Raw genomic sequence first — 24,575 nt, 5'->3', positions numbered from 1 at the left:
CGTAAGTTGAAAATATTCAACTGAAGTGAAAAATTAGCATGACACAAACTTAAATCCCGCAAGTAACCTAGAGTGAGGAACTCAAAGCTTTGCGTTTGGTGTGTACACAGCATTATGGGGAGAACACACCAAATGCAAATTCAACATTTTGCGCTAGGAGATCACTTACAAAGTCAATGCATAAACACGCACTTGTGCGGGGCCTTGCGAGTGACGCGAAATTGGCGACACGATTGCTGCGATAACAAACGGATCTTCGCGCAAGTTCAAAATATTCAACTAAAGTGAAAAATTTGCATGACACGAACTTAAATCCCGCAAGTAATTTAGGAACTCAAACTTCGAGAAACTCAAAGCTTTACGTTTGGTGTGTACATGGCATTATGGGGTGTACACACCAAATGCGAATTCAATTATTTGCGCAAGTAGATTACATGCAAGGTTAATGTAAAGACGCGAATAGACGCAAACTCACCCGGGGCGATGCGGATGACGCGAATTTGGCCACACGATTGCTGCGAAAACATGCGCTACTCGCCTCAAATGCGTCTTTATGCAAGTTGAAAATGAAAAAAATTAGCATGACACGAAGTTAAATCCCGCAAGTAATCTAGAGCGAGGAACGCGATTCTTCTTGTTGGTGTGTACGCAGCACTAGGAAACTGACACATTCTCACTTTGACACGTATGTTTTCTCTGCCTCTTTGTGTTCCAGCTGAGTTCGGGGACTACAGTCACTCCGAACATTTGCCCGGGTATCTCTCCGAGTACAGCTTCATTCCCAACCCGCCACAGGACTTTGAGAAAGAGGTCTCCAAGCTTCATCAAGAGCACAAGTAAGAGAGAGCAGAGATGTGTCTGTGAAATACTTCACTCGAATTAACTGAGTGTCAGTGGAGACTACAGAACAAAGACTCGCAGCTGAACACACACACACAGGCAGATTTAAAGAAACAAGGCTGTCCATTGTTCCTCAGTTTCTGAGATATAGTCTCTCTTTCTCTCTCTCTCAGTGGACTGACTCCAGCTCAGTCGGAGTTTAACTACTTGAATGCTGCTCGCACACTGGAGCTGTACGGCGTTGAATTGCACTATGCTCGGGTTAGTAAGAGGATTATCTATCCATCTATCTATCCAATACTGATAATTTAAAAAAATGGCAAATTGGTTGCTAATGTATTGCAATTAAAATCAATCGAGTTAGCCAAATGCCCAACTGCCATTGAAAGCCGAATGATATTGATGTTGCTATGGAAACAGCATTCTTCTGGTTTCCAATTCTTCCTGTTGATTTTAGGACCACTGTAACGCGGAGATTTACATTGGGGTTTTGTCTGCCGGCATCTCTATCTATAAGGACAGGGTACGAATCAACCACTTTCCATGGTGAGTTGTACGATTTCGCTCACAAAATTTAAAAACGAAAAAGTAAATATAATAAAATCACCTTATATTCATATTAAATGTCATGATGTTTGATTTACCATTTTTACATTCATTTCACTTTCATTTCCCTTTTTTTTTCAATTTTTGAATACTATACTTGGCTCTTGCCATGAATATAGCCATAGACGCTGGCAAAAATATGAATAATAATAATATTAATAATAAATATTTGTATATAATTTAATTAAATAAATTATATTATTAAATATATTAATCATATAAATTTAATTAAAATAATTCAATATTTCATTTTTTATATGTAAAAATATTTTATAACTTTTACAAATTCATTCACACAGTTTTTTGTAATCCCCTCTTTCTTTTCTTTTCCAGGTTAAAAATTGTAAAAATATCTTTTAAATCGAAGCAGTTTTTTATACAACTAAGAAAAGAGCTGGTAAGTAGGAGTTTATGGTTTTATAAACATGCATCAATGGTCAAACAGTTGTGTTTCCAACACCTCCCCCCAATTTCCATATAAATAAAAAGAACAGTCGGGCTTTTAAAGCCGTCTTTTTTTTAATAGTCTATCCGTCAGTATGATAAAAGATAGCAATTTTTACTTCAGAAAGCAACTGCATGATGCGGGGGATTTATCACGGCAATTTGGAGATGAGATGACAGATGTCTTCCTGTGTACATTAACAGTGTCATTTCCTCCGATTTGAACAAAGTGGTTGTCCACACTAGAGATCAATGGCAAAATCTGCTGTGAACTCAACAAATCTCTTAATGTTCTCTCACCAGAATGAAAACCGTGAGTCATTGTTGGGCTACAACATGATGAACTACAGAGCATGTAAGAACGTATGGAAGGCATGCGTAGAGCACCACACGTTCTTTAGACTGGATCGGCCGGTTCCTCCTGAGAGGAACCTCTTTCTGCAGTACTTCACCCTAGGATCCAAGTTTCGTTACTGGTGAGATCTCTCATTGAGTCTGTTCATTTGGTGGAAAAGCAGAGTTATTTTCAGGGCAAAGTTTATAGACGATACTTCATTCTGGAGATTTTAAAGCATTTGAACTCATTTGAGTTTGTTACGACAGTAAGAATAAGTTTTAAAGCAGTATGAGCTGATAATTGCATAAAATAAATTTCCAAGATGGCAATGACACATCATTCTGTTTTTGACAGCGGAAGGACAGAGGCACAATCTGTACAGTACGGGAAGGAAAGGGGAAACAAAAACAGAGTTTTTGCCAGGTACAGTAGCACTTAAATGTCCAGTGTTGAGGTAATGCAGTGCATGTAATGTTCATTTAAGGTTGTAGGTTTTGCGGAAAGTAACTGGATGTTTGAAAATTGAAAGAACTTTTTTGTTGTATCGCACTTTTATTTTATATGCATCATATGCGTCAAGGTTTTGTTGTGCTCTGTTTAGCTGTTTTGGCATTTTTTATTAAAATGCCAGCAGCCATATCACCCTGTAGCCCAAGACAGCTTGCCCACTGAAGCTAAGCAGGGCTGAGCCTGGTTAGTACTTGGATGGGAGACCACCTGGGAAAACCAGGTTGCTGCTGGTAGAGGTGTTAGTGAGACCAGCAGGGGGTGCTCACCCTGTGGTCTGTGTGGGTCCTAACACCCCAGTATAGTGACGGGGACACTATACTGTCAAAAAAGCACCGTCCTTCGGATGAGACGTTAAACCGAGGTCCTGACTCTCTGTGGTCATTAAAAATCCCAGGATGTCCTTTGAAAAAGAGTAGGGGTGTGCCCCGGCATCCTGGCCAAACTTGCCCATTGGCCTACTAATCATCCCTCATACTAATTGGCTATATCACTCGGTCTCCTCTCCACTAATAAGCTGGTGTGTGGTGGGCGTTCTGGCGCAATATGGCTGCCGTCGCATCATCCAGGTGGATGCTGCACATTGGTGGTGGTTGAGGAGATTCCCCCATTCATATGTAAAAGCGCTTTGAGCACTGGAAAAGCGCTATATAAATGTAACTAATTAATTATTAATTAAATAAAATCAAATAAAATACATAAATAAAACCTTCAAATAACTTGAGCTAAAAGCATTTTGACCGGTAAACGAATGTTTTGCACACGAGTTTACAAGTTTACAAGTAAAGCGCTGATTGTTTACAAGTTTACAAGTGAAGCGCGAAGAGTTTACAAGTGAAGCACGAAGAGTTTACAAGTGAAGCGCGAAGAGTTTACACGTTTAGAAGTAAAGCGCGGAGAGTTTACAAGTTTACAAGCAAGCTCAAAAAGAGTTTACAAGTTTACAAGCAAGCGCAAAGAGTTTACAAGTGTACAAGCAAGCGCAAAGAGTTTACAAGTGTAAAAGCAAGCGCAAAGAGTTTACAACTTTACAAGCAAGCGCAAAGAGTTTACAAGTGTACAAGCAAGCGCAAAGAGTTTACAAGTGTAAAAGCAAGCGCAAAGAGTTTACAAGTGTACAAGCAAGCGCAAAGAGTTTACAAGCAAACGCAAAGAGTTTACAAGTTTACAAGCAAGTGCAAAGAGTTTACAAGTAAGCGCGAAGAGTTTACAAGCAAGCTCAAAAAGAGTTTACAAGTTTACAAGCAAGCGCAAAGAGTTTACAAGTGTACAAGCAAGCGCAAAGAGTTTACAAGTGTAAAAGCAAGCGCAAAGAGTTTACAACTTTACAAGCAAGCGCAAAGAGTTTACAAGTGTACAAGCAAGCGCAAAGAGTTTACAAGTGTAAAAGCAAGCGCAAAGAGTTTACAAGTGTACAAGCAAGCGCAAAGAGTTTACAAGCAAACGCAAAGAGTTTACAACTTTACAAGCAAGCGCAAAGAGTTTACAAGTTTACAAGCAAACGCAAAGAGTTTACAAGTTTACAAGCAAGTGCAAAGAGTTTACAAGTAAGCGCGAAGAGTTTACAAGTTTACAAGCAAGCACACAGAGTTTACAAGTAAGCGCAAAGAGTTTACAAGTTTACAAGTTTACAAGCAAGCGCAAAGAGTTTACAAATTTACAAGTAAGCGCAAAGAGTTTACAAGTTTACAAGCAAGCACACAGAGTTTACAAGTAAGCGCAAAGAGTTTACAAGTTTACAAGCAAGCGCAAAGAGTTTACAAGTTTACAAGCAAGTGCAAAGAGTTTACAAGTAAGCGCGAAGAGTTTACAAGTTTACAAGCAAGCACACAGAGTTTTACAAGTAAGCGCAAAGAGTTTACAAGTTTACAAGCAAGCGCAAAGAATTTACAAGTTTACAAGCAAGCGCAAAGAGTTTACAAGTGTACAAGCAAGCGCAAAGAGTTTACAAGTGTACAAGCAAGCGCAAAGAGTTTACAAGTGTACAAGCAAGCGCAAAGAGTTTACAAGCAAACGCAAAGAGTTTACAGGTTTACAAGCAAGCGCAAAGAGTTTACAAGTTTACAAGCAAGCGCAAAGAGTTTACAAGTGTACAAGCAAGCGCAAAGAGTTTACAAGTGTACAAGCAAGCGCAAAGAGTTTACAAGTGTACAAGCAAGCGCAAAGAGTTTACAAGTTTACAAGCAAGCACACAGAGTTTTACAAGTAAGCGCAAAGAGTTTACAAGTTTACAAGCAAGCGCAAAGAGTTTACAAGTTTACAAGCAAGCGCAAAGAGTTTACAAGTTTACAAGCAAGCGCAAAGAGTTTACAAGTGTACAAGCAAGCGCAAAGAGTTTACAAGTGTACAAGCAAGCGCAAAGAGTTTACAAGCAAACGCAAAGAGTTTACAGGTTTACAAGCAAGTGCAAAGAGTTTACAAGTTTACAAGCAAGCACACAGAGTTTACAAGTAAGCGCAAAGAGTTTACAAGTTTACAAGCAAGCGCAAAGAGTTTACAAATTTACAAGCAAGCGCAAAGAGTTTTACAAGTAAGCGCAAAGAGTTTACAAGTTTACAAGCAAGCGCAAAGAGTTTACAAGTTTACAAGCAAGCGCAAAGAGTTTACAAGTTTACAAGCAAGCGCAAAGAGTTTACAAGTGTACAAGCAAGCGCAAAGAGTTTACAAGTGTACAAGCAAGCGCAAAGAGTTTACAAGCAAACGCAAAGAGTTTACAGGTTTACAAGCAAGTGCAAAGAGTTTACAAGTTTACAAGCAAGCACACAGAGTTTACAAGTAAGCGCAAAGAGTTTACAAGTTTACAAGCAAGCGCAAAGAGTTTACAAATTTACAAGCAAGCGCAAAGAGTTTATACGTTTATAAGTAAAGCGCAAAGATTTTACCAGTTTACAAGCAAGCGCAAAGTTTTTATCATTTTACAAGCAAGCACGAATAGTTTACAAACAAGCGAGAAGAGTTCACCAGTTTACAAGCAAGCACGAAGAGTTTACTAGCCCCTATTAAAAGAAATTGTCTTGAAAACATTTGATCAGTTGTAGTACAAAATGTATAGAAATGTAGAAGTTTACAGATGTGTGCGTTGTCACAGGATGTGATGGGTGTGTGTCTAGCACAGAAATGTCAAATTCAAAGCATTATAGACAATGATGTGAAACTTTATAGTGCTTAAAGTGTTATATAGACTGCATGTGTTTGGGTGTGTTGCATTATGGGTAGGGTTTTGCCCATCTTGTGGTATTAGTGCGAAGGTGTATGTCTGCAATGTGTGGTCACATATTCTCAGAATGACACCCAAACACAGGAAGCACATGCAAGGCTGCGCATCACACGGCTGTGAAGGGCGTGCGCGTGCCTTACACATGCTTGTAAAAATACACTTGCTCATTTGCTACGAGAGCAAGGACTGTTCGAAGATGCTGAGGCTGAAAGTTAAACTACGGTTTATGGTTCATCTTACTTCGAGAAGGTATTTGATTTTGAATGATGGATATTCGTACGCTATAGGTTTTCGGCAAAGCATTGTTAGAAAGTTTGTGGCTTTAAAAGCACCACGTGTAGAAACGTTGTAACAGGAAAGAGAATTGGTTTGTTTATTTGTTTGTTGTTTTTATCATCTTTTTTGCTTTTGTGTGAATTTCATTGACATTTTACTAGAAAATGTATGGTTTTGTTAACTGAGGTTTGTTTATGTAATGCTTATCACTTTAAACAGATTAGTTGAATGGTTTAAATTAATAAAGATTTATCTGAATAAGTTGTGAATTAAATTGTACGGTGTTTGTTGTGGATCTGGTACAGGTGGCATATGGGTTGTCACATTGTAACTGATGTGATGCGAATCAAATCTGTTTCCAGGTCACCAAGCAAACCTTTGGTCCGGAGACTCATGAGCGGTTTGGATTGGGAGACCGTCAGTAGGAATTCCCTCTCGGATGACCGACTGGAGACGCAGAGCTTGCCTAACCGATCCCCACCGGATTCACCCAATCAGTGAGTTTTCTACATCATCTGATCATCCAATTTGTGGATTTAAAACATAACCACCATGTTTTTTAATCTTGTTGGGGACTTTCCCTTGACTTCTATTGTTTTTAAATGAAACCAAAGATATGTTATATCCTTTAAACTTCACAACAGCCTATTGACAATTATAACATTTAAATCAAAGCATGATTCGGCCACTATGTAAGCCATTGTGACCACTTCCTTAATCCTTTATCACTACTAAGTTTCACTTTGTCTGCCACAAATGAGAAATTTTATAGTATACTACAGTAAATTGCTGTATACTTTAATATATTAAGTATTTGCTACACATTATTCGGTAGTAAATTGATAAACGGTAGTAAATACTTCCTGTTGTAAGAATTTTACTATAGTTGGCTATAGTAAATACTAAAGTATACTACAGTATTTTTCCATGTGGGCTGTAATGACATTAAAAAAGGCAACCCTGTACACAAACACAACCGATATCAGACAAGATCTCTTATGTAGTCACGCAAATTCACCCTTATCAGTGGATTAAGACACGCACACATAAATTCACCCTAACAGTTGGTTAACACGCTTACCCACGTACTAATATACAGTACCGTGACAAATGTGTATAGCATTAGTCATACATGGCACACGTGGGTTTATAACTAATTTGTTTCTTTCACTTTTCAGTAGTAACTCTGTGTATAACACAGAGGGGGCGCGGGTCAGGCCGTCCTCCATTGGTCACCTGGTCGATCATGTGATCGATGACTCGCCATGCCAGACGTTCACCAATCACAAGTCCGCGTCCTCCACACAAGCCAACAGCATCAGTCTGGATTCAACACCGTAAGAACATCTGTTTGTAAAATTTAATGACATATTATACAAGTCATCAATGTACATTTACCATTTTTTGAACTATTATAAAAAAAATCACCCAAAAATGAAAAAAATCTGTCATCATTTTCTCACTTTCATGTTGTTACAAACTTGTATAATTTCTTTCTTCTGATGAACACAAAGGAAGATATGAAGAGTTTGGTTCCAAAACGCAATAAATCCATTTTGACTAATTTTGGAAAAACGTGTTTTCTACAGCAAGAAAGTGACAAGATGAAAACCACTATTTTCTGTTACAAACTTTCACATAGCATCTTTAGGTTATAAAAACATAATTTCAAATCCATTATTTGATTTTCAAAGATTTATTATAAAAACTGATTATTTTTAAGTTTTTTCTCAAAATGCTATAAATCTATTGAATCAATATATAAATGTGCATTCATCTTTGCCATGTTATATTCATTTAGTTGACTAGTGGTATACACTGCTAAAAAATAAACATTAATGGCATTAATTAAAACACTTACATTGTCATATTAAGAACACTGTCATTGCTGCGGTTATACTTGGGACGTCGTCGCTGAACTTTTTTGACAGCGATCAGCTGTAAAATGTTTTGGTCCTGCTCGATTTTCGTGTAAAATAATGGAAAGTTTTTCATAAGATCCCCTGGGGTCAATGTGTTAGCATGACAGAAGCTTGATGCTGTCGGGAGAACAAGCAACCGGCATTTTTTCGTCTCCCGAGTGCCTCTCACGTAAATTATTAGATGTTGATGGCTTACGTTTCTTTCCCGTCACAGAAAACCACCACAGGTTTATCAATGCCATTAAGGATTATTTTGTTTTCGTTTGTTTGTTGATCACGAAGTACAAGATGAGGAAAACTAGGATTTTGTGTGTAATCAAAGCGCCGCCATTGTTGTTTACGATGCGTGGAATGGTGCGCTGTGATTGGTTTAGCGGATTTATTGCATTATGCAGAAAAGGAGGACTAGCGTTTATTGCATTTTGGGAAAAAGGGGGAAACGATGACAGAATAACACGGCAGATATTGGTTTTGTGCAAAATTAAGAATGTACTTTTAAATACTGACCTGTTACAATACTGATTTTGGCGGTAACTCGTTTTTTTTATGCGTTTATCGTGTTTTGGAACCAAACTCTTCATATTTTGAGGAATACGATATTTGCGCATCTGCAATATTTTTATTGTTTCAAAGTATTGTGCAGCCCTAGTTGTAATGATCCAATACCGTTAATTAGATAACGACCGATTTATCGATTAACCATGTTGTGTTTCAGCTGTTAGCTTATAGTTGTTCCCATAGCTCCTAAAATGTTGTACGTAGGGCTGGGACTTTAACGCGTTAATTAAGATTAATTAATTACACAAAAATAACGCATTAGACATTTTTTACGCATTTTAATCGCACTCATTTTTGCACCGTGGAACGTTTCTCACTGGATGAGTTTTGGTGGACCGATTATACTGGAGCACCAACTAGCGTTCGTGACTTTGGACAACAACAAACCACAGTGAACATGAACGAAGAAGCTGATGCGACCGCTTTGGTTAGCCCCGTGGATGGGAAGTTTTGGTATAAAAAACAAACAGATGAAAGCGTCGATAAGAGCATGGTTGTGTGCAAGCTATGCAACAAGGAATATAACTGCAGCACATCGGGCCTCAAGTATCATCTCAAAGCAAAACATATAGCAGCTAGCCTGGACGTTAGCCCGACTCTGAGTACAACGACTTGGTTGAACAAAAATAAACAATATTTTGTTGCTTAAGCTTATGTATTCAGTCATTATTCAATGGTATACTAAGAATCCATGTAAAAAAATAACTTCTCAATGTTCTCAGGCAAATATTTATATGCGATTAAAATGTGATTAATTTCGATTAAAAAAAATTTATTGAGTCCCGGCCCTAGTCGTACAATATATACGCTACATAATTGACATTTGCGCATTTGCAATATTTTGATTGTTTCAAAATGTATCGTGCAGCCCTAGTCGCAATGATCAAATATCGTTTTGTAATGATTCAAACCGCCAATCCAATATTTGCTCAATTTTTTTGTAATAACCTTGTTGTATTTCAACTGTTAACTTATTATGAGCTTTAGGAACAATCGGAAAACCATTTCCACAAAATCAATCTCTGTAATATTTTGATCTGTTTTAAAGTTTTGTGCAGCCCTAGTTGCTATTATCCAATATTGTTAATCAAATATCAGATTAATCGATTAACCGTGTTGTGTTTGAACTGTTAGCTTATTATGAGATATGGGAACAACTATATGCCGTACAATATACGGTACGCTATTGACTATTGCACATCTGCTATATTGTAATTGTTTCAAAGCATTGTGCAGCCCTAGTTTTAATTACCCAATACCGTTAATCAATTACCAACTCAATTTAACGATTAACTATGTTGTGTTTCAAATGGTAGCTTATTTGAGCTATAGGAACAATCAGAAAACCAATCAAAAATATTTATACATATTATTTAAATTTCAGCCACATTGTCAACTTTTTTTTCAATAATGAGATGATAAAACCTCAATATGATTTCTTACACCGGTGTGCTAAATATATTATCTCTGCACTTTGATAGCCACCATGTGGTTTTTGGTGTCCTTTTTCAACTGGGTCACTTTTATGGTGTATGGTTTGTAAATGGCTTTGTATTACCCTTTAATATATGTTGTGTTCAAAGTAAGTTCAAAACATTTTGAGTTTTACGCCAATATTGGACATTTCTAAGCATTTCGAGTTGCTTTAGCAAAATGCACAAATGATGGACTAACATGCTTTGATTCTCAAAAGTTTCCACTGAGAAAACCTGTTCTTATTTTAGCACCTAACATCAGTCGCTGACTCTCACCTGAGGTTTGATATCGCCCGACCGAGCCTGATGTAATGACACATCAGCGGTTAAACGCTACTTTCACACATTGTTCGGCCTGAGAAGCTGCGAGTTTTTAGTCAGGGGAAATAACTTTCAGCTTTGTGGTTGGCACAGTTCAGCGTGTTACGCTGACGTGTGTTTGAATTCGGGCTTGTGAACACAGCACTATTTTCCATTGGAATAATTTGTGACCACGCTCGCATGCCAGTTTCCTTTTTCAGATCGGTCCGACAATCTGGTTTTGCAGTGTCATAGTTTCCAAATCTAGTCGTGTTGAAGACCTTGATTCAGAATATAAAAAAATGCCTTTTTTTGAGACCATTTGAATGAAAGATGTTTGAAAGGAATTTACAAAATTTGCAAATAAAAAAAATTTGCAAATGAAAAAATACCTTTGCAAGTTGATATGTGATGGATTATAATTATTTATTCCACGGGGCTGTTGAATGCTTTATTCTGATTGGTTAAGAAATGTTCAATGGGTATGCATTATTTCTTGATAACCGCACACCTGACCTGTAAAATGTCTTAAAATAACTAACAGAGCAATGTCTGCAAATGACTTTCGTACTTGGTATTTTTCAGTAGCAATATCAAAAAATTCATAAATTAAGATGTATTTTCTTTAAGAGCAAAATGACATAGGAAAATAAGTCTAGTTTTTAGACAAAAAATATCAAATTTAAGCAAATTTATGCTTAAAGGTGCAGTAATTTTTAGAAGGATTTCTTGACAGAAATGCTAAATAATATACAACGCTATATTATCAGTAGTGTATAAAGACTTTTCATAATGAACCGTTGTGTGTTAATTACGTTAGAATTAGACGTTTTTATCTACATATATAGAGGGTCCCCTTACATGGAAGCCGCCATTTTGTGCCGCCATGTTTCTACAGAACCCTTAATGGATCAACTTTTTTTACTAAGTTGTCTCCAATGACATGTTTGTCCGGTGGCGGCTATCATAGCTTCTCTATGTGATTAAAAAACGGGGGGTAAGCCGTGGACTGAGCCGTCAGCTAAAATTTACACGCTGCACCTTTAAAACAAGCAAAAAATCTGCCAATGATCAATCTTGAAATATGTTTACTTTTTTCATAAATCCTTCTTATAAATTTTTTTGCTTGTTTTATTTTTTGCCTAAAACTAGACTTATTTACCTAGGTCATTTTACCCATCAAGAATTTTTAGATATTTTTTACTGAAAACAAGACAAAAATATTAAGTAAGAAAGTCTTTTTTTCCCTAATAAATCAATGGCCGTCGTCAATTATTCCTTACAAACTAAATAATATATTATTAGTTGTGTAAATGACATCATTATTGGCTAGCAACTAAGCTGTTTTGATCAATAAATTATCTTATAATTTCATTTCCGAACAAAATTAAATTTCATTTTCTTAATCATCGTTGGCCGTACAATATTTTAGTGTAAGTTAATAGGAAATCTTATTAATGACATTTTAACGAATTGCGTTTGAATGTACGAAGGCCAAAAGATTTTATGCTCAGGGGGTTTTGACTTCGCCATATTTAAGCATCTACCTTTAAACAAGACACAGGACGCCAATTTCTGTCTTATCCTTATAGTCCTTATTTTCGTTCTAACTGCGACGTTTTTGTTTATCCCGTTGTTTTTATTATGTAAATGTCTTTGAGGCCTTGGATGTGCTGTCTGTGGACTGCAGAGCAGAGGATCGTTCATGCTGGAAATCTAAGCATTCATAATGAGACACTGTGTATGTGTGTGTGTCCAAACCAGACATGGCTTCTCTGTCTGTAAGCAACAGTCCCGGGTCTTAATACTCTCCGCCTGCTATGCAAATAAGCCTTTTGATGAATTGTTGGAAATCTTTGCTAACACCCAGCAGATATACAGCGTTGCTCGTACCAACTGCCTTTTACACATCATAAATCAATGTTGTTGCCAAGGCTGTGTAGTGTTATGAAAAGTGTAAGAAAGATTATGGGGAATCCAATGATCTTCCTTGTTTGTCGGCTAAATATTTTTGTGTTTATTACATTTCTGTTTTCATGCATAAACTATGTTCATTTAAGTATTATTATATTTAAAAATAATATATTTATCAATTAAAAGTGATATATTTTTAACTTTGCATGCTTTAGAAGCAAGAGCCATTCAGAAACATCGAGCTGGGTATGCATCTTCAAATCAGGCCCGATCCCAAACCTCATCATTATTTTCTGTGCAAAATTATGTCCTACAATACAAGATATTGATTTTTTTTGTTTTAACAAAGTAGGCCACCCCTCCAAAACATTTAAATATTAATATGCATTGGTTTGTTTAATTTTATTTAAATTTAAATACAAAAAATCAGATATAGATGATAGAATAAAAAATAAGAATGAAAATAAAAGTGTGATATGTGCTACCGTTTAAATGCTACAGATGGCGCCATGCACTTCACAAAACACATTCATGCTCGTTCACACGAACATATCCAGAATATTTGTGTTGTGTTTTATAAATGTATATTGTTTTTAAAGATTTAACCGGCTGTTTCAGGCACAGCGTTTACTTGTTTATTGTAAAAAAATATGGCATTAGATTAACGTTAAATGTAATAGTACATGACATTGGCAAACAAATGATGCCTAAAGAGATAGTTCACCCAAAAATGAAAATTCTGTCATAATTTTCTCATTCTCATGTTGTTGTAAACTGGTATAAATTTATTTTTTCTGATAAACACACAAAAGAAGATATTTTGAGAAATGATGGTAAGCACACAGCCGATGGTAACAATTGACTTCTATAGTAGGAAAAACGGATACGATGGAATTTAATGGGTACCATCAACTGTGTGTATTTATCAAAATATCTTCTTCATCATTTTTCGTAATACTTCCAGAATATTTCTTTTCCTACGATGGAAGTCGATGGTTACCATCATTTATCAACTATCTTCTTTTGTGGTCATCAAAAAAATGAAATTCATACAGATTTTGAACAACATGAGGATGAGAACAACATTTTTGGGTGAACTATCCCTTTAAGCTTGTGCCAGAACTTTTTTTACTGTATTGAACGTTTTTTAATGACTTATAACTAATAACATCATCTCATGATGAATTTTAGTGAATGTATGTAGTCAGGTCCTCACTAAAACCTAACAATATTTCAAAATGCCACTTGTTTTAATATTTTTTTATCTAATGCAATGAAATTTTAATGTGATATTCAGTACTGTACCTTTTAAATGCATTTTTCAGGTCCCCAGATGTAACAGCTGACGAACAGCCGCCCGCGTTGCCCCCAAAACAGTCCAGGAAAGACCCCGCCACTCACAACGGCAGATCCCAATCTCAACATGAGCTGGACGACCACCTGAGCGAATACTACAACGTACCTGCAGTGTCAGGAAAGAGCATGGTGCGAAAAACACACACAAAATAATTTATTATTCATAAGTTTATTATTTAAGTTTATTTCTCGTCTCATTCGTTCGTTTCATTCATATTTTAATTCTTTCAGAATGGAGCGGTTCCTCACGACAATCTTGTTTTGATTAAAATGAGGCCAGACGAAAACGGGCGCTTCGGATTTAACGTTAAGGTATGTCGCAGATTGTTCGAAAACCGCAGCTACTTTTACACTTAAAAATGCGTACAGTTCTTGCTTCAATATAATAACTGCAATTTTAAATTGACTTAAAATGCATACTGTAATAGTTAAAAGTAAGTAATAGGCCAATGAATTATGTCGTGCCGCACTTCCACCTTGGGTGTGCATTATTTTCAAATAATTTAAAGGGCCAGAGTCAATTATTCCTCTTATACCACGGTTACCATAAACATTGCTCTGGTTCCTATTTTTAAGACATTTGACACGTTAGTATGTGGTTTACAGAAAAATAATCAACACCCATTGAACATTTCTCAACCACTTAGAATAAAGCATTCAACTTTCCCGTGGTATAATGTAGTAGTAGTAATAATAATAATAATAATAATAATATTCAAATATAATAATAAAATATTATAATAATTTATAACTTATATATGATATCGATCAAAAATACAACCAATTTTAAATAAAGTTCTTGCCTAAATAGGATATACGTGTAAAAAAAAATTAATGACTATAATATAATAATAATAATAATAATAATATGAATAATAATAAGTATTAATATTATTATTATTATTAATATTATTATTATTCTATTTTATTGTTATTATAATCTTTTATTATTATTATTATTACTATTATTATGTATGCTACTGATATATATGTTAAAAGGATAGTTCACCCCAAAATTAAAAATCTGTCATCATTTACTCACCTTATGTTATTAAAAACCTATATACATTTCTTTATTCTGATGAACACAAAGAAAGAAATTTTGAGCAACTGTTTTTGAGCACCATTGACTTTCATAGCAGTATTTTTTCTTACTATGTAAGTCAATGGTGCTTCTGTTCCTGCTTCATTACCAATATTTTTCTTTGTGTAAAAGATAACAGCATTTACATTTTTGGGTGAACGATCCCTTGTATAAAATGTTTAAAGAATTACCCCGTTTTGTCCACAGGGTGGCGCTGATCAAAGGATGCCCATCATTGTTTCCCGTGTGGCTCCAGGGACTCCCGTATGTAAACTTTTTTTTTAGATGTCAGGTGACAGGTGTGACTTTTACGTTATACACGACTGCTAGTATTGAACTTGTTGAACATTCGGTATTGCTCTGTGAACTTTACCCTCATCTGTGACCTTTGACCTGTCACAGGCTGACATGTGCATGCCGCGCCTGAACGAGGGCGACCAGGTCGTGCTGATCAATGGTCGGGATATCTCCGAGCACACTCACGATGATGTGGTTATGCTAATCAAGGCCAGCTGTGAGGACCAATCAGGAGAGCTTATACTGCTGGTCAGACCTAATGGTACGATTTGCTTGGATGCAGTTCTGTAAATGTATTATAAATACATCTTTAAGTTTTGGTTTGATTATTAAAACAAATAATGTAATAATATTTCCCCCTTTTCTTCATTTTTATTTGTATTATCTAATTTATTTATTTAACATTATTTAATTTTGCTTTTTGTCTTTCAATTTGTTTATTTTTATCCCCCTCTCTATCTGTCGTTCTGTCTGTCAATCTTGAAAATATTAAGTGGTCAGTAATATTTATTGTAATTCTGAAATATTTCAAATATGCAAGTCTTTTTTCATCTATATTATCTCGTTTCTTATTTCCTATCCAACTTCAGCCATCTATGATGTAGATGAAGACCAGGAGAAGCTGGACCTGGAGCCAGACTTCCAGTACATTCCCGAGACATCAGGTCTGGATCATTCCCGCTCAGATGCTGATAGTTTAAGATCCTCTATACAACTATTAAAAGACGGTCTTTCCAGCGGAGTGGTCCTCGCACAGTTTGATGTGAGTTCGCTTAAGTTCATTTAACTTAGTTTTTTAATATTTCAGCTATAATATTTTTTATGTGTTGTTTGTATACCTTGTACTAAGCACAGGCTTTATTTAGTCTGTTTATTAATCATTTTAAAATGATAAATTACTGACACATTACATTACAACAACGTGTAGCCAGTATAAAAAAGCAAGTTTAAGATACATTTAAATTCTTTTATTTTATTTTATAGCAACTGTATAGGAAACGACTTGGGATGTCCATGTCGTCTGCCAGATTGCCACAAAACATCTCTAAAAACCGTTATCGGGATATTTCACCGTGTGAGTGCTCAAAACTTATATTATATCAGTTATATTTGACAAACCAAAACTCTGTGATCTTCTCAATGTTTATAAATATGTCTCTGCGCAGACGATGCTACGCGAGTCGTATTGAAAGGGACAGACGATTATATCAACGCAAATTTCATCAATGTAAGCATTCTTCTCCAATTCTATTTTTTTAAATCACATTGATAGTTTCTTTTTGTTTTTAGAAAGATTAACATGTGTGTGTGATTTGTTTTAGATGGAGATTCCCAAAACAGGTGAAGTGAAGCGATATATCGCATGCCAAGGGCCACTTCCGGGTACTTGCACGGATTTCTGGCAGATGGTTTGGGAACAGAGCGCCACCCTGGTGGTTATGCTGACAACACAAGTTGAACGTGGCAGGGTATGAATATTTCAACAATAATAATAATAATATATTAATGGTCTTATTGTGCATCATTTATAAGTGCATACTAGGACTGTCAAAAGATTAATCGCGATTAATCGCATACAAAATAAAAGTTTGTGTTTGTATAATATATTTGTGTGTGTATTTATATATACATAATAATAACACACATGTATAAATAAAAAAAACTTTATGTATACAATATAAAAATATTAATAAATAAATAAAATAAAATTAAGAAAAAATAAATAAATAATGTTTTAGTAAATGTTTTTTAAATACATACATGCATGTGTGTATTTATGTATACAAAATAATTACACGCCTATTATGCAAAAACAAACTTTTATTTTGTATGCGACTAATCACGATTAATCTTTTGACAGCCCTTATGCACACACGTTTTATTTAAATGTAATTATTTTTATTTTCTGCTAGGCAGGGCCAAAATAATATTAACCAATAATGGTTTACTCTTACATAAACTACTTTTGCATTTTAGGTGAAGTGTCATCAATACTGGCCGAATGTTTCTTCGAGTGGCACCTACGGCGACTTTCAGGTTACATGCGTATCTGAGGAAGGAAATTCTGCATATCTGCTTAGAGATTTGACGCTTACACACCTGGAGGTCAGACATTTTAACCTCTTTTCAATATATTTCATTATATATCTAGATATTGACACATTTCAGGCCAGAATTGGCATACAACTGTGATATCAGATGAGCCATATTTTCAGCCATTGTAGCCAAATAGTAGTAATGTCAAAAGATTAAATCGTAATTTATCCCATACAAAATAAAAGTTTGTTTTTGCATAATCTTAGTAAATAATTTTTTTTTTTATTTTATTAAAATAAATTTTTATATTATATATATTAAGATTTGGTACATTTAATATTATATGTAAATGAAAAATATATATATATACATAAATAATGTGTGTATTAACAAGTATTTGTGTATATACATAATAAGTACACATACAAAAATATTATGCAAACACAAACTTTTATTTTGTATGCAATTAATCACGATTAATCTTTTGACAGCTCTACAAAATAGACTTAAAATTTTAACGCAAGAATTATAATATAGTAAAAAAGCTATAAAACTATTTAAAAAATTAACGAAAAGTAAGAATTATATTATATTTTTTACTTATGTGCACCAAAATAGCAATAAAATACTTCGTTAGTTATAAAATAGTTTGCGTACTATAATACTATTTTAAAAAATTTAACGAAAAGTAAGAATATATTATAATTTTTACTTATGTGCACTAAAATAGCAATAAATACTTAGTACCGGTATTGTAGTAAGCAAACTATTTTACAACTAAGTATTTTATTGCTATTTTGGTGCACATAAGTAAAAACTATTATATATTCTTACTTTTCATTAAATTTTTAAAATAGTATTATAGTAAGCAAACTATTTAAAAAAAAAAAAAGTAAGAATACAAAACAATTGTATTTATGTGCAAGAATATAGCAATAAAATAATGTGATAATTGTAATAATTAAATTTGATTAAATATAATGTTAATAATTGTAAATTTGTTCGCACACATGCAATCCAGTAAACTTAAAGACTTGTGTTTATAGAGTAAAGAAGACCGTCAGATCTGTCAGATGCAGTACATGGCGTGGCCTGATCACGGCGTACCAGAAGATTCATCCGATTTCCTAAACTTTGTCAGTCAAGTACGCTGCAAAAGAGCCGATACACCGGATCCTGTGGTGGTTCACTGCAGGTCAGCCCTTAAAAAAATCCTGCCAGTTTTATAAACATCAAGTAATAATACACTTAACCCCTCCCATTTTCCCTTCCAGTGCCGGGATTGGACGCACCGGCGTTCTTATCACCATGGAGACTGCGATGTGTCTGATAGAGAACGGTCAGTCTGTATATCCTTTAGACATCGTAAGAACCATGAGAGACCAGCGTGCCATGATGATCCAAACTCCGGTAAGTACCATTGCAACGTGCACTCATATGGCCAGATTTCTGATTATCACAACTGATTAGCGTTTATTTTTGTGCAGAGCCAGTACCGATTCGTCTGCGAGGCTATCCTGAAAGTTTTCGAGGAGGAGATCGTAAAACAGTTTGAGAACGAACCTCCAGAACAAGAAGAATGAAAGCTTCGCCGTCTCAGAGGTTTCAACTACTGCCAGTGAGAACTACGCTCAGCTCGCTGTCGCCCCTGCTGGAAGGCAATGGACATGACCGGCCGCAAGCTAGAATACAGAGAAAAGCACTATTGCACTTTACAGCGACAAACAATGACTTAAAGGGATTTTTCATGAAATAAAAAAATCAGGTGACTGATTAATGGGTACTGTTAATATTGTTCATTTTCGGGGGATTGGAGAAACTAATTTTAATTTCGCTTTTGTGCCAAAAGCTGAAATGAGCCACAATTCATATCAGAAACGGAACTCATGCAACTTACAATGACGTTTTGCGTTTTCCTGGCTGTTCGTTTGTTTTGATAGTTTTTTTAACAGTGAACTTAAAAACAACGGGTGCTGGGCCCTTCCCGTTTTTCCGACTGTAATTGTTTTAATTTAATGTTTAGGTTTAAAAACCTAACGTTCAACAAAAGCATTCAGCCACTGAAACACTTCAGCTTTTAACTTTTTTTTTATTTTACTCCTGCGCCTTTGTGAAGTACTAGCTACAGTTACATACCGGTTTCATTGAGAATATCACAAGTTCTCTAAATTTAGTCAAAATGAATAGGCCACCAGCAAATGCTGAAGAATTGTCTTGCTGCCAAATCTCACAACTGTTTGCCTGTGAAAATGATTGGTGTCTTGACTCATTGACTATTTATTACGAGGGCATGTGTAGTACATGGAAAGCCTGACGTTTGTGTCCTTAAATATGTCGTAGGCAGCTCTTTGGCTCTGAGGTCCGAATCGACAGGATCTTGGAAGCAGATGTTTGTTTAAACTTTAAAGCTGTGAAGTTCATGTTTGCTTCGTTGACGGAAACTGATACCTACTAGTTTCGATCAACCAGTACTTTGGATGCAAACTTAGACGTAAAAACAAAAAGTATTTTTTAGCCCAGCATTCGCTCTTGTCAGCTCAAATATTGTCGCATTTTTAATTTTTTCATGTTTAAAAAAACAGATTTTTACCGCAAACATTGAATTAAATTTAAATTATACGAATATCGCAAATTTGCGCTTTATTACTGGTTCTGCATTACCTGCAATAAAAAAATAAGCTGGTCATAGGTCCTAAAGATATGGTCAGTCGAGTAGGTAAATTTGCGCATGAAGGTGCCAAAATTTTACAAATACTTATTTATGGGCACTTTCTAGCCTGTAGCGATCAATACATTTGACTTTATTATTATTTTATCATCAATTTTTTCGCATTCTCAGAATATATTTAAAAATTATAATGCGAACAGAGCATCTATTTTTGTTTTAATGTGACGCTCCGATCATCTTAATAGTTTACAAACATGACCTTTCTGGCACTTCTCGTCATTGTCCGTTTCTCCTGTACGATGTTTCGCGGTGCCATTGCGTAAACCGTTTGGCGTCAAGGACCAATCCCGCCCACCGTTTTGAATGTCGAGCCGATTTGCTTCAGCGTACGTCGTTATAGCGCAGCAGCTAACACATTTACTACCAATGTTGGATATGGTGGTATTTTTGTATTTAATATAAAAAAAATGAACGACAAAGGACAGCACTTTGTAACTGACTGCGGTAGTCAGCTGTGCTACTGTAGAATTTATACTGTAATTGTGAGATGGGGAAATGCTGTTTAATTATATTTATGTTCAACATTTTGTCGAATAAGAAAACCTGTGTGGGGGGATCTAAACTACATAGTGTCATATGTGAAATATTTGTAAATACGATGTTATATATTAAAAGTGTTCTGAAAAGATGTTTTTTGCTTTTATTTCTTACAATATGAAATAATGAAAAGCGAACACACATTTAATTTCGCAGCTTATTCTTTTATTTTTTTATGTGTTACAGGAAGTGTTGCACGGGGATAATTTATTTCACTTTTGCAGTACTTTCACTGAATCTTTTATGTAAGGTGGTCGTCTTCACATGCTAATTCATGTCATCGACATCTTCGGTGCGCGAAACAACCTGTCCGTCTACTATTTCTTCGACTACTCTGCGGATGCGCTTGGTTATCACAGGTTCTGCATAACAAGAAAAGATAAAGTCAGGTTAAAAGATCACTTTATATTTTAGCGGTATATTTATCATATATAAATATAAATATATATATTACATTTATAATATTTAAATAGAGTAATAGACTGATTTTCAACAAAATAAAAATACTTACGTTTTGGAGGAGCAGGAGTAGGAGTTACAACCTCTACAACCTTGATTGTTTGTCTCCTGGAAAAGACGAAAAGTAATTTTTACGATTTTTTTATAATTACAAACTTGCGCAATTAAAAAAGAATTCTCTGGTGCTTAGTAGCAGGTGCAACTTGCTTAAATTGTTGCCTTAAATTAAGCTTAGTTTGCGATGTTTTCACGCAGACTTACTGAATGTCCTCTCCGTCCAGAAGTCTTCTGTACTCTGCGATCTCCATCTCTAGTCTGGTCTTGATGTCCAGGAGCAATTTGTATTCGTTAGCCTGTCTCTCGGTGTCGATGCGCATCTGGCTAAGCTCCGCCTCCAGACTGTTAATCTGCGCCTGCAATTGGCTCAGATGAAGACTGTACCTTCCCTCCGTCTCTGACAGTGTGCCCTCCAGAGCTGCTTTCTGTATGAGTGCAAAGTGGGGAACGACAGTTAGGGGGTGTGGTTATGCAAATTACATCAATTTTAGCTCATTTAAAAGATGCCGAATACGAATTTTGATTGCGTACCAGGCTAAGCTGAGACTGTAGTTCGATCTCCAGAGACTGTACTGTTCTCCTGAGATCGTTGATTTCAGTGCGGGATTGCGAGAGATCTTCTTGTTTGGTGGTTACTTGCTTGTTGAGTTCATCGAACTGCAAAAAAAGAGTTGAAGGTCAAAAAAGCCCAATTTAGTTTTAGTAAAACCAACTGTTTTTGTATATGACCCAATATGACTTACTTTGCTCTTGTACCACCCTTCCATTTCTCTGCGGTTCTTCTCATTAATGCCCTCGTACTGTTGCCGGATCTCCTCCATGACGCGGGCCAGGTCCTGCTGAGGTGCAGCGTCAACCTCAACGTTGACGGAGCTTGAAGTCAACTGAGCGCGAATAGCAGCCATCTCCTACAAAGCAACGATATGACGATTACATTCAGTGTTTTTGGAGAAAACGGGCTTGACCTGTGAACTTTGAAGTTATTTCACCGCATCTCCAAGGTTTCAAGTAGCGGACTTGCGTTGTACTCATGGCGCTTAATTACATTTGATTATGGATATCTGGGTAAACGTCTCAATTCACAAGGTTTGGCCATACCTGGAGGGCCAGGAAGACATTATCTTTGCTCTCACCTCTCCGTGGTTCTTCTTCAGGTAGACGAGTTCCTCCTTCAGACCTTCAATCTGCATCTCAAGTTCAGAGCGGGCCATGGTCAGGTCATCCAGAACCTTCCTCAACCCGCTGATGTCTGCCTCCACGGATTGACGCATGGCCATCTCGTTCTCGTACCTGGCGGCGCCAACAAATGATTCCGGTTAGATCATAAATGCAGTCAAACTCGGGTGTCTACATGCCTGGATAAAGACACAGCTGAGAGACTAGGTCGTAAAAATTTATCCTACACTCAAATTATAAACCTTCTCATTATAGCCATAAAAAAGACAGGTGCTCGGTACAAAGATGGTAAACTGGTGTTTTTCCTCAATCAAGTCATTGTGATGTTGGGTTGTTTTGGGTGGTTGACAGAACATTGCTATATGGTTGCTATGTGTTGACAGATGGATGCTTCCTGCCAAGTCAAAAGTTTATGTGTGTGTTCTTGTAAATTTCCTTCTGCGGTTTAACCCTGAGACTTTTCCACTAATGTTATACAAGTTTTTGCTTTGCTACTTACTTGACTCTGAAGTCTTCGGCTGCTAGTTTGGCGTTGTCAATCTGCAGGATGATGCGGGCATTGTCCATGCTGGCGACGGAGATCTGGAAATGAAGGAAGTTGGCATTTGAGAACCCTGGCACTTTAAAGTACCCATATAGTTTTATAAAGAGCTTGAAGACCATTTCTGCGATACCAGCTTTGTTTAATCTATTGTAGTATGCCGATTACTGTTTATTGGCTCACTTTTATGATAATATGTGCATGTAATGAAGTAATAAAATACTAGGCATCTGTAATCTTTATGGACTTTAGTTTAATTTGTTTGTATAATTAGGATTTGTTTGTTTATTATACAATAATAAAACATTTGCTGAAAACAATAGAAACCATTACAGGATTTCTAATGGACATAATGGGAATTGTATTGGTTTTAATGGAACTATAATGGTCTCTGTGGGTCCCTAATGTGTTAGTGAGATGTTATCTGATCAATGCAGCACCGTTAAATCTTACTTGAATAAAACCCAAAATACCCTACATCATTTTTTTATTATTTTAAACAGCTGATCAAAGTAATATAAGTTTTATTATTATTTATAGTTTAATATAACTTACTTTTTTGCGGAGATCCTCGATGGTGGCATAATAATGGCTGTAATCTCTGGTGACCGGTGTCCTCTTTTCGTACCACTCGCGGATCTGTTTCTCCAATTGCGCATTGGCCTTCTCCAAAGAGCGCACCTTCTCCAGGTAATTTGCCAGACGGTCGTTCAGATTTTGCATGGTGGTCTTCTCGTTGCCAGTCACACCGAAACCATTGTCACCTCCGGAGAGCGCGCTGGCCAGATCAAACCCGCTGTTCTGCGCGTAAGAGACGCGCACGCTGGATCCACCTGCGCCTCCATAGACGCTCGGCGCGCGTCCGACGGCGATGCGCTTTGAGTATCCGCCGGACAGCGAGTGCGATGTGAAGGAAGGACGAGAACTGGAAATGGAGAACGACTGACGGGAAACCTGAGTCATGGTTTCTGCTCTTGGTGTCTGCGCTTTGGAAAGGTGCGTCCGGCAGCTGCGTGATGCTCTTTTCCTCTGTCTCCAAGGGGATTTATATACTGTTCGACGGGGGTGGGGTTATGTCGGCTTATTTACGGTAATAATTATCTAAAGACATCAAACGGGTGTGCCCAGGGTGTGTCGAATATAAAACGTGACCTGAGAGCCCTAACCTGACCGACACGATTTTACGCATTACCATCAACTATAGTAGAGTTTAATGTTTAACTGGTCAAGATAGATGTATTGTATGTAAAGGTTTTTGGGTAACAGTTTCATATCAAAAATATATAATCGATGTCAGGTGCATTCAAATATTATAGTTAGCAATAGCATATCTGTTTATATGATCTAATATAGATTATATAAAATCCTCAAGTTTGTTTAAGTGAAAGTGTAATGTTTTTAACTTTTTAACATAGTTTTTAATATTTTGATACTATTTTATGGTTACTGTATTAAAACCACGCTTCTTTTTTGTAAGAGTAATATATTGTACAGTATGCACACTTGTATATGTATAATGCAATATATACATGCTTATAATGTTGTTTAACTATTTTAAACAAACTGACTTATTTTTTTATATATATTTAGTCAATAATATACTTTTATTTAAAATACATTTTAGCAAATTTGATGCATCACATTACATAAAAAATAGTAAAGAAAGGGATCACCCTCCCCTTCAACCAAACCTCTCCATGTACACTTACATACATTATTCATTTTTCTTGTAATCCTTAAATCTTAAGCAATTAAATTGAGTCATGACAATTAAATTACAGACATGACAATACTGTCTGAGTTTATCACATTAACAACATGAATTATATAAGCCTATGTTATGATTGAAAGTTATTATAAACTGTTACAACTTGTCCTGTGACTGGTGTAAAGCAATTGACCCATGT

The 24,575-nt window shown here is 36.0% G+C and overlaps 2 protein-coding genes and 1 pseudogene across 4 annotated transcripts in view; 2 read left to right on the top strand and 1 right to left on the bottom strand.

The window, feature by feature from the left end:
• ptpn4b (protein tyrosine phosphatase non-receptor type 4b) overlaps positions 1 to 20,524 on the top strand; it is a 32,217-nt gene extending 11,693 nt beyond the window's left edge. For all 3 annotated transcript variants that reach the window (XM_065244568.2, XM_065244567.1, XM_065244569.2), the window contains 20 exons: positions 716 to 836; positions 1,014 to 1,101; positions 1,298 to 1,386; positions 1,780 to 1,843; positions 2,194 to 2,366; positions 2,582 to 2,650; positions 6,590 to 6,724; positions 7,406 to 7,564; positions 13,722 to 13,881; positions 13,984 to 14,064; positions 15,044 to 15,100; positions 15,239 to 15,395; positions 15,724 to 15,896; positions 16,118 to 16,208; positions 16,300 to 16,361; positions 16,456 to 16,602; positions 17,111 to 17,239; positions 18,217 to 18,365; positions 18,445 to 18,580; positions 18,658 to 20,524. In XM_065244568.2, the coding sequence (XP_065100640.1) occupies positions 716 to 836; positions 1,014 to 1,101; positions 1,298 to 1,386; positions 1,780 to 1,843; positions 2,194 to 2,366; positions 2,582 to 2,650; positions 6,590 to 6,724; positions 7,406 to 7,564; positions 13,722 to 13,881; positions 13,984 to 14,064; positions 15,044 to 15,100; positions 15,239 to 15,395; positions 15,724 to 15,896; positions 16,118 to 16,208; positions 16,300 to 16,361; positions 16,456 to 16,602; positions 17,111 to 17,239; positions 18,217 to 18,365; positions 18,445 to 18,580; positions 18,658 to 18,753 (2,336 nt within the window). In that variant the 3' untranslated portion in view covers positions 18,754 to 20,524. The remainder of the gene's footprint in view (positions 1 to 715; positions 837 to 1,013; positions 1,102 to 1,297; positions 1,387 to 1,779; positions 1,844 to 2,193; positions 2,367 to 2,581; positions 2,651 to 6,589; positions 6,725 to 7,405; positions 7,565 to 13,721; positions 13,882 to 13,983; positions 14,065 to 15,043; positions 15,101 to 15,238; positions 15,396 to 15,723; positions 15,897 to 16,117; positions 16,209 to 16,299; positions 16,362 to 16,455; positions 16,603 to 17,110; positions 17,240 to 18,216; positions 18,366 to 18,444; positions 18,581 to 18,657) is intronic.
• LOC135729686 (5S ribosomal RNA) lies at positions 2,854 to 2,970 on the top strand (annotated as a pseudogene).
• Positions 20,525 to 20,578: 54 nt separating the features above from the next.
• Positions 20,579 to 23,703, bottom strand: krt97 (keratin 97). The gene is made up of 8 exons (XM_065244570.1): positions 23,224 to 23,703; positions 22,627 to 22,709; positions 22,085 to 22,241; positions 21,695 to 21,859; positions 21,483 to 21,608; positions 21,156 to 21,376; positions 20,947 to 21,002; positions 20,579 to 20,797 (listed from the first exon to the last, which is right to left on the bottom strand). The coding sequence occupies exons 1-8, from the start codon at positions 23,629 to 23,631 to the stop codon at positions 20,703 to 20,705; spliced, it is 1,311 nt and encodes a 436-aa protein (XP_065100642.1). The 5' UTR covers positions 23,632 to 23,703; the 3' UTR covers positions 20,579 to 20,702.
• Positions 23,704 to 24,575: the final 872 nt, after the last annotated feature.

The sequence above is a fragment of the Paramisgurnus dabryanus genome, chromosome 24 (genome assembly GCF_030506205.2).
Source record: "Paramisgurnus dabryanus chromosome 24, PD_genome_1.1, whole genome shotgun sequence".
Taxonomy (NCBI): Eukaryota; Metazoa; Chordata; class Actinopteri; order Cypriniformes; family Cobitidae; genus Paramisgurnus; species Paramisgurnus dabryanus.
Note: the sequence above shows the minus strand (reverse complement) of the source record. Positions and strands in the feature narration are given on the sequence as shown.